Source organism: Pygocentrus nattereri, chromosome 15 (genome assembly GCF_015220715.1).
Source record: "Pygocentrus nattereri isolate fPygNat1 chromosome 15, fPygNat1.pri, whole genome shotgun sequence".
NCBI classification, from domain to species: domain Eukaryota; kingdom Metazoa; phylum Chordata; class Actinopteri; order Characiformes; family Serrasalmidae; genus Pygocentrus; species Pygocentrus nattereri.
The window spans coordinates 40,285,958-40,295,957 of record NC_051225.1 but is presented as its reverse complement, the minus strand read 5'-3'; the positions used below and the strand labels follow the sequence as shown (position 1 = coordinate 40,295,957).

The window sequence follows — 10,000 nt, the reverse complement described above, 5'->3', positions numbered from 1 at the left end:
GCACCGGTCTCAGTGCAGCTTTGTAGGCCTGGAGTTTATTTCATATTGCAGAATTTCTTGGCCGGATGCTCAAGCCTGTCCAGTAGGTGAAGAGTGGAGTTCATGTGCATCTCTGCTGGACAGTCCTCGGTTTGGGTGTGAATTATCCTGCGAAAACGGAGAAATTCTGCTTTGTGAAATATCTCCCAGAATGCTCTGCTTTATTCTCCTGTGAACTCAGTGACTCTGAAGGAGTTTCTTTCTGTCGTTTTTCCACAAACGGAGAAGAACTTTGTGCTGTAATCGGTTCTATTCCTGGAATAAAAGCAGCTGTTTTTGTAACTCGTTTGTGGACGTGTTCTTTCTGTCTGAACCCCTCATTATATTTTTATTACATTATTAATATATTATGCATAATATAAAATATTTAGCATGTACTGTGAAATCATTAGTATCCGATATGAATGAGTCTCATAATTATTATGTAGTTCTTAATATTTTTGAGCAGTCAGCGTCCTGTGACTGACCACAGCTCCAGATGAGTTTGTGTGGGTGTTTTACAGAGACATGTTGCTGTAATGCCAACAAAAGAAAATGTTTGGTTGAAATAATCCAGACTACACTAACCGTAATGTTAATATTTCTACACGGAGTATTTGCGAGGTGTAAGGCAGTCATGACGTATGAATAATTACTGAACTCTTTATTAGCAGTCTTTGATTCCTTTTTATTAGTTTTGTGATTTTTTTTTTGTTTGTTTAAACTTCAAAATGCACAGTTGTGATTATGCAGATGTTTTCATGTGTTTCCACAGTTCAAACTCATGTACTGCAAACAGCTTCACATTCCAGAGAATCAGGATAAATGAGCTTTTCCAGAAATCTTCATCAATGCTAAACGCCTCCTCCTCCTCCTCCTCCTCCTCCCCCTGCAGCTCAACAGCTTCATTAAAAACAGCTTTGTTCGCTCAACCTGACAGAACAAACGCATTATTCTGTATAAATTAGCATACATGTAAAGATTATTAGCACAGTTTGGGATATGTAAATGAGGGGTATTAGACGAATGAATGGTGATAAACAGGCTGATGGAGGATCAAGTGATGCAAAGTCAAAACACTCCACTGATGTGTTTTAAGCAGCGTTAGTTTATCTGTTCTCTTATCACACAGGCGGGTTTTTGAACTGCAGGCTAAAGTAGGAGGCCTGATGTGATCTTTAATGACAGAGTAAATAAATATTGTTTTATTGTTGGTCAGCTGGTCAAAGCTGGTCATTCTCCGTCTTCAACCACGCCCATGTTGCCCAGGCCACGCCCTTTAGGACCAAAGTTTTTCGCGTAGCACACTGAAAAAGAGGGGAGGAATAATCTCAATAATAATAATACCAATAATAATATTACAGTCATTTCCGCCCATTCAGTAGCAGCAGCAGCTGAAGAAGCCTTGGGGACACCTTTAATCAGGAAAGAGTCCCTGAGCAGGTTCAATTTACTGCTGGTGCTTCAGCATCAGGTTTATTTCTTCATCGTCTGTATGAATGGATACTGATTGGAAAGTGTTTTGGCAGCAGTTCTTCTGGTTTGTATTTTGAATAAGAAACTGCTTTCTGTTTAAAAGTTATAATTTACAGCATTTGGCTGGCGCTCTTATCCAGAGCGACTGACAATTTGATCGTTTTACACAGGGGGGCCAAGGTGGTGTTAGGAGTCTTGCCCAAGGACTCTTATTGGTATAGTGTAGGGTGTTTGCCCATGTGGGGATTGAACCCCAGTCTACAGGGTAGAAGGTAAAGGTGTTAACCACTACACTAACCAACCACCCTGATCGCAAACTGAGAGAGAACAGCGGCTTTAAACAAACATCTTTCCAAAATGGGGTGACATTTTCTGGGGTGTCCCCAGACCTCATATCTCCAAAACGACAACTTTCCAGGAGAAGCAAAGGACAACGGGCATTTTCAAACTGTGTCAAAAACTGAAAAGGTTTTGTTCTGACAGCGGCAAGACGATAAAGTGTCACGCCTCCTCAGGAGAGAGAGTCTCTGCTTTTTTACGAACATAATTACGTTATTCTGAGAAGTGAGTCTGTTGTCGATAACTGTTCCCAGGTATTTAAAGTGATCGACTTGTTCCACTTCCTGCCCTTTCATGGTGACTGGTTTGAAGACAGATCCTACGCTGCCTGCTGCCACCCTCCCACCGAAGCACAGCCCCTTGGTCTTACTGACATTAAGATCAAGGAAGCTACCATCAAACCAAGTGGATAGATGGTTGATGCACTGAGAGCAGGTGGGGCTGGTAACATCTTGCAGGCAGGCAACAAGGGCCATACCATCAGCGTACTTTCCGAGAGTCTTCACTGTTATATTAAAGCTCATTTGTGTAAATGGAAAATAAAAAGGGGGGTAAAACACACCCCTGTGGGACACCACTGTTCAAGACAAGGCAGTTGGAAAAAGTGTTGATACTGACGCGTTGGGGCCTCTGTCTCAGAAACTCCCTGATCCTGTAAGGGTTCAGCATGCGCTGCCTGCTGCCAGCAGAGGGCGACGGCAGGAAGGTGCTGTGGATCAATTAGACTAACTCAACACACCTGGAAGCTTCCTTATATAAGCTGCTGGCAAACGCCAGTGTTTGTCACACCTTTGTAGAGGGGTGACCGGTATGGAAGAAAAGAAAAGAAAAGAAAAGACCCCCAAAAATTAAAAAGAGACAAGAGGGCTGGAGAAAATAAAAACAAAAGAGAGTAACTGCCCCAAATTACTCACAGAAAACAAAAATCCAAGCCACACCGAAAGTGTTTGCTCCGGGAAGAGCAAACCGGCTGGACGTGAAGCTGACCTTCCTCTTCCAACCGCAGAGGAAGTGCTTTGTTTTCTCTTTACCTTTCCTTTCACCTTTCTTCCTTTAATACTGATCTGGACAAAGTGACCAAACTGAGCTGAACCTGATATTGGCTCAGTTTTATGGCTCAGTCTGATTTGGTCCGGCTCTGAAGATGAGACTAGACTAAATTCCCAAACTGTCGTCACCACTGAGCAGCTTTTCAGTCGGCAGATGTGACAGAAGAACAGCTGAACAACCTGGAATCAGCCAGAAATGAACCCAACACCATTCGCCAGACGGGTCTGATCTTCAGAGTCGGACCAAATCAGACTGAGCCGTAAAACTGACCCAATAAACAACAATGTTACTCTGACGTAGCAACAAGCTGCTCGTTAAGGAGCTGTAATTAGGAGGAAGGAACTGAACATTAAAACATATCAAACGCCGCGTTCACGGCCAGTTTATTCATTTCTTACTGTATTTATTTACCTGCTGTATTAAAGCAATAGAGACACTCGTTATCACTACAACATCTCCGGAGACCAAATCACAGCCGTGACGCTATTTCACAGTAACACTCTACTGCTTAAACATATTATGCAGGTAAGGCCTAACTGTGTCTGTGACGTCACTGCTGCTTCTGATGAAGGCTCCACCCCCCCTGTGCTTCATTAAACGGCGCTCTCCCAGAGCTGATTACTCTGATTACTGACTGTGATGCTGCTGATTAAACCTGATGTCGTCCTCATTAATTCTCAGCGGTGGGAACTCTCGAGTGTGATGCAAATGAGTTTTGCTTTCAGCCTCAAACACAGACACTCCAGTGATTTCATCAGGAGGATAACGGCCTCTCAGGCCCAGAAGAGCTCAACTAATGGGATTAACTGCAGGTACTCAGTTATGAAGGGGAATTGCACCAACTTTTCAAAGTTCCTGCATAGGTCAATCACCGTGATTGAGTGGTGGTCGTAGGATGCACAATGACTACAACACAAAAAGACACTTTATGTTCTGTCCAAAAGCACCTGTAAGCCTACATGTGTGTTCTGATGTTTATATGGATGAGGGGAAAATAGTGGAACATCTGAAATCTCAAGTTTTCTCTGGAGAAAGCGTGCTGCATGTCTCAAAACCCATAGAATCATAAACCCATAGAACGGAGGATTTCACACCAAACCACTCTGAACAACTGTTTGTGTCTTAACCACGGGGCAGTCGCGGGCTGGAGGTTAGGGAACCGGCCCTGTGACCAGAAGGTCGCTGGTTCGATCCCCAGTGCTGAGGTGTCCTTGAGCAAGACGCCTAACCACCAATTGCTCCCTGGGCACCGTGGACAGGGCTGCCCACCGCTCTGGGCAAGTGTGCTCACTGCCCCCTAGTGTGTGTGGTGCTTCACTTCACTGATGGGTTAAATTTCCCAGTTTGAGGGATTAAAGTGTCAATTAAAACCAGTTAATTATGCATGGATTTTGAAAAGTGGGCGGAGTTTCCCTTTTAGCAGGTTTAAAAGAAAAACAAGTAACAAGTACCTTTGCAGTAAAGTTCACCGTCTTTGTCGGTCACTGTGGTGGACTCCAGGCTTTTTCCACACAGCAGACAACGGAAACACGTCTTATGCCACGGCTGCAGACAAGACAAAAGCGAGAACGAACATCAGGAAAGACAGAAGTAAAAGCGATTGGTTCAGCCAGAAACCAGATTACCCAAGGTGTCTCCCTTAAATGTAGTAAATCAGCCGAGACCTGTTTGGCGTCAGAGGTTGGCTACTTTAATTATAGCCCCCTAGTGTGTGTGTGTTCACTAGTGTGTATGTGGTGTTTCACTTCACGGATGGGTTAAATGCTCAGGTGGAATAAAGTGACTAATAAGGGTCACTTAAAACACTAGAACTCATATGTTCATATGCTCTTTCATTTAGTGTGTTAGTGATGGAACTGGTTTACCTTTCCGGCCCCCATGACCTTCTCGGCAGCGTACACGGCCTTAGAGCAGCGTGAGCAGCGGTCAGAGCTGCCGAACTTCTGAGCAAATTTACCAGGATTAGAGTTGGTGGAGGAACGAGGAGGTTTAGACCTGAAGTGAGGGGGAAAAAGACATTTAAGACACATTAAGTGGCTTTTAAAATGATATTTCTCTTGGCAGCAGCAGGTCAGAGCACGCTGCAGGTCTGCAGGAGCCTGTTTAGCTGTTGCGTTCGTTTTGACAGTTTTTATTACATAGAGTACAAAAATAACCTGGTATTGGAGGTTTCCTGGTATTGTAAAGGTGCTGCTTGTGGCCAGGCATTTGCCATGTTACATTAGGTAGCTGCTAAGGTGTTGCCTGGCAATTGCTATATTACCTTAGGTGGTTGCTATGGTATCCCAGGTGGTTACTAGGGTGTTCCAAGCCAATAATTGACAGGGTTGCATATTGCACACTCACTGAAATTTAATTTATTAAATTAAATTATTAAATGCTGTAATTAATTGAGTTCTAGACTAATTTAAAATTGTTTGTCATTTATAGAAGATCTTGCTTTCTAACGGTTATCCCTTTCTAGAAGAATCCTTCTGGAGGGCTTAGTGGTTCCATTCATTGATTAATTTTCCCCAAGATTGCTTTTAGTGTGGCATCATCACAGCATTACGTCATCATTTCAAGTAAAACTTTGCATCTCGAAAATTGTAACTTTATAAGAAAAGGGAGAAAACACTCAATCTTATTGTAAATTAAGGTAACCTGATCATATCCCCGATCAATACTGGGCTTGAACCATTTTTGATCTATTATGAAATGTTTATAGATCAGCAATGGATCAAAAATGTGAAATGTTTGAAGTTGATATGATGGAGAGGATATATTTGTATAGGATGCATGAATGTGTGTTTGTGTTCTGCACTCACTCCTGAGACTGGAGCTGTTCATTATCCACTGGATCTGAGCTCAGCGCTCCGGCGCCCTGACCGTATCCGTAGCCTTTTGGACCATACTTCTTTCCGTAGCAGGATTTACAGTAGATCTCGGACTCGTGTGCTGCTACAGTTGTGCTGTCGAGGCCTTTACGACAGGTCACTGCGGAAAAACATCACAAATAAAGTACAAACACAAAATACACACTATACCCGTGTTAAAATATTTGGAGTGACTGTTGTTCGTAATATAAAGGTTAATATAAAAACACTGTTTTGCGGATAAAAGTATAAACTGACTGCAGAATGGCTGCCCTGAACAACTTCACAGCTTTCAGATGATCAGTGTAAAGCTGTAAATAAACATGAAGAAACGTCAGATGTGTCCATAATGAGGAACAGAGCTGTAGAAATTCTGAAGTGAATAACGAAGCTGATCAAGAATGAAATTCTAATGAAATTAAACATCCAGGATTCATATGTGGAAAGTGAAGATCAAGGCAGATAACCTCACAAAAAAAAACACTAATTCTTGTACAGTTCTAAATCTAAAAGTACTTTTTAGTGAAGTTTGTAATATTGAAGTTCAGGTTGTATAAATTATTATTTACAAAACACAAACTGTAAATACAGAAAGTGATTCCAAACTTTTGAAATCTGTCTGAAGTTTGCTTCTTTATTTTTTGTAGCTAATGAGCAAACAAAGCCTATTTGAGTTTATTTAACAGCAGAACGTGGTTTGATTGAAGTGTGTGATGATTTAGGGACCTTGCTTATTGGTGGGCCATTAGCGGTCACTGCTTGTTAAATCAAATCAAATTTATTTGTGGCGCTTTTTAAAACTGGTGTCGTCCCAAAGCAGCTTCACAGAATTCCAGTAAAGAGTTTTAACATGAAGGTAAAACCCCCACGTGAGCAAGCCAGGGGCAACAGGGGCCAGGAGAACCTCCCTCAGAGCTGAGGGAGAAACCTTGGGAGGAACCAGGCTCACCAGGGGGGCCCGTCCTCCTCTGGTCAGACTACCTACAGAGTTATTATACTACTAATATTAATAGCAGTAGTATTGGTAGTAGGAATAGCTGGGAGTCTATGAGAACATCAGTGTAGGGTGGGCAGCTAGTCCAGGGCAGGTGGTGGCAGCTGGGCGTGGGCAGCTGGTCTGAAGCGGGCAGCAGGAGGGCTCGGCGGTCAGCAGTTAGCTATTAGCCACACAGCTCCAGTGCTAAAAATAAAGAAGCTAACATGATGTTTTTGTCTGTTTTGGGGGAAACGGCAAACTCAATCTTTGAACCCACTTCATTTGGGATTATCTGTCCAAATAAGAATGAACTGCACTAGTTTTGGTTTGAGTTTAGGGCTAGAATTGTGGAGTTTTAGGGTTTTGGTGAAAAACTGAGGTGAATTTATTTTGCAAACTATCACTTTAGAGCCGCCCTGCTTTGTTTATTACACGAGCTCCGGCTGTCTTGGAGATAAGTTGGTTTGTTTGGCTATGAACTTTGCTGTAATGCTTTTCTATTTGCTGTCATTTTGCTACATAGCATGCTGACTAGCCAAGTAATGGAGTTCCAGCAGTCGGATATATTATTAAATTATTAATATATTATTATATTAAATTATTATAAATTATTAGTGTTTATTATTTTACGTAAATGGTTGCAACTGTAACAACTGCAGTTTCCCTCTGGGATTTTGATTCTAATGACGTTCCGGCTGTCGGATGTAACAGATGGAGCGACCTAAAGACCGGAATGACCGAATGTCATTTTCAAAGTCTAACCATTTGTAAGTGGTTTATAAGCAGCCGCTGTAGCTTATAAACTGTTTTGTACTGACCCTCACAGTTTATGCTGGTCTGGTGCTGCTTTAGCTGGTCACCCAGTATGGTCAGTATGGCTGCTTGACCAGTATACGGGTTTGCTGGTTACTAATCTATGCTGTTTTTTCTAGCAGGGATGACCTCAGTGTTGTGCAGCTGTCCTGCTCTTGGCCTGGGAGCTTAGCTTCTGCGGCTAATTTTGGTCTGGATGGGTCAGGGGCTGCTGGGCGCCCAAAATCCACACTGTCAAATACTCCAGTGCCCCACAGCAGATGGAGAACAAGCCCCTGAATGGAAGCTAATTGTAGGGTAATTAGCATAGCATAGCTCTCCCAGTGGCCCCATGTACTCATCTCCACACTCAGCTTGGTCCAAACCACTGACACATGCTGTTTGTTTACTTAGAAATAAACTGCCCTTCAAACGTTTGGCGGAAACCAGCGTCTCAAAATGCTTCAAATAGAAATGAGCTGTTTCTTTGCTGGTCGTTACATATTAAGCAGAAAGCTGTTTAGATTCGGCTTTTTTCTGAACGAAACCGAAGAACCGGTGTAACGCGGGGCGATGAGGTGGACGCACGTGCTGAGAAAAGTGAGATTTATTCTGGGCAAATCCAAAATCAGGGTGGAGACAGTCCAGGGGCACAGAGCCAACACGGAGATAAGGTGGGACGGACATCACGAAACAGACTAGAACACAGAAAACCGAACACTTTGAACCAAATAATAAATCCAGCACGGTCAAACCAACACAGACCAGGGCAAACACGGGGCTTCTAGATCAGTGGGATGATGAGGGGCAGGTGGGAAACGGGTGGAAACAATCAGGGGCGGAGCAGCGAAACAAGGGGGCAGAAATCAAAGAATCAAAACAAAGGGGCACGTGGATGAGTATTGACCTGCACTTATATATTATATTTTATTATATTTTATTGTATTGTAGTGTAGTGTAGTATAGTGTAGTGTAGTGTGTTGTGTTGTAGTGTACTGTAGTGTATTATAGTGTAGTGTGTTGTAGTGTGTTGTATTGCACTGTTCTGTGTTCAGCTCTGTTCCTTCTCTCTCTGTATCTACAGTGACTTTAGTTTCTATCAGTATCTGAGCTCAGGACCGTCTTTCTCTCTGACCTACTGGTCACTAGCAGAGAGACTTTCTCTAGACAGACTGAGCTCTTCCTGTAAGCCTCTCTGGATCAGAGCGTCTGCTGAACGCTGGAAATGTGGACGACCAGAAAGTAAACAGAGCAGCACATGGAGTGGGAGGAGCCAATCGTGACCAACAGCTAATAAAATCTCTACTTTAGGAATAAAGCCAATGTCCATGAATTTAATCCATTTAATTTGATATCAGCAATGATTAACACTCAAGTGTTTTTTAGGTGTTTTTGGCCCAAAAAGTTTTTGATATGAGCTTTGAACAATATTTTAGAAAAGACAAGAGTCAAATCACAACGTAGACCAAACCTTTCCTTCACACCGAGGAGGATACTTCGATGAACATGAAGCCGAGTGTTGAAAATGAATTTAAACCCTCCTGCTGAAAAAACTAATGCTGGTCTGAGAAGGTGTGAGATGGTCTGAGATGGTACACCAGCATCCAAAACATAACACATGCTGGTGTTGCTGGTGACCAGCCATGCTGGTCTAGACTAGTACAGAACTGATTTATGATGCACTAAAAACACTTTGCTACATATTTTAATCCAAAATATTCAAAGAAGGTACGACGTCCCCCAAAATTTCCTGACAACAGGAAGTTTATGAAGGATGGATTCTCTGAGAATCCTTTTTTTTTTTTTTTTTTTTTTTTTTGATGTTTTCATCAGCTTGCCGTCCTGCTGCTTCACATAACCATTAGCATAACCATTAGCATATTGCTAATTGACTTGCATTCTGCCTGCAGATGTTGTTTTCAGCTCTGCATTTAGGAAGCTGCTTACTGAGAGCTCAGAACTGCAGCATAATCTGTGGCTGCTGGGCGATCAGGAAGGCTCTGTGGTCAGCTCTGTCAGGCAGAGATCCTCCACCAAACAGTTTGGTATAAAACAAATATGAGCAGCGAGAGACTGAATCAGGTCTGGCCTGATCGTTGAGTGTCGCGTGACCCGTTTAGCTGTTTTACAGCCCAGTTTGCTCTGAAGCAGAACCTCAAGAACCTCAAAGAAGTGTGTTATGATCAGAGCTGGATTCCTCCAGTGGGATCCTGGGGAGAGAGAAGCTTTGACCCATTCTGAAGCTTAAATTTTGTCTGTACTTATATGGGTACATATAAGTGTGTATGTGTATATGTATGTGTATATATATATATATATATATGGGGGTAATGCAGCTGCAAGTCCTCAGAGGAACGTCTGCTCTGTAGATGTACGTATCTAGATGCCGCGTTGTCTGGTGTTCTCTGCACTCTCAGCAGCTTTTATGTCTAATAACTGACCGTGCTAATTAGCACAGGTGGACGAAGTACACAAATCATGTACTTGAGTTAAA

The 10,000-nt window shown here is 42.7% G+C and overlaps 2 protein-coding genes across 2 annotated transcripts in view; one reads left to right on the top strand and one right to left on the bottom strand.

Annotated features, from left to right (window-relative positions):
• zdhhc13 (zinc finger DHHC-type palmitoyltransferase 13) overlaps positions 1-321 on the top strand; it is a 25,700-nt gene extending 25,379 nt beyond the window's left edge. Inside the window, exon 17 of the mRNA XM_037545536.1 lies at positions 1-321. This exon is cut by the window's left edge and continues 1,283 nt beyond it. The gene's annotated coding sequence lies outside the window, so the exon portion shown is untranslated.
• A 344-nt stretch (positions 322-665) lies between these two features.
• csrp3 (cysteine and glycine-rich protein 3 (cardiac LIM protein)) overlaps positions 666-10,000 on the bottom strand; it is a 14,674-nt gene continuing 5,339 nt past the window's right edge. The window contains exons 3-6 of the mRNA XM_017718600.2: positions 5,691-5,859; positions 4,749-4,878; positions 4,335-4,428; positions 666-1,325 (exon numbers count right to left, since the gene is read on the bottom strand). Coding sequence (XP_017574089.1) covers positions 1,252-1,325; positions 4,335-4,428; positions 4,749-4,878; positions 5,691-5,859 — 467 coding nt within the window. The 3' untranslated portion in view covers positions 666-1,251. The remainder of the gene's footprint in view (positions 1,326-4,334; positions 4,429-4,748; positions 4,879-5,690; positions 5,860-10,000) is intronic.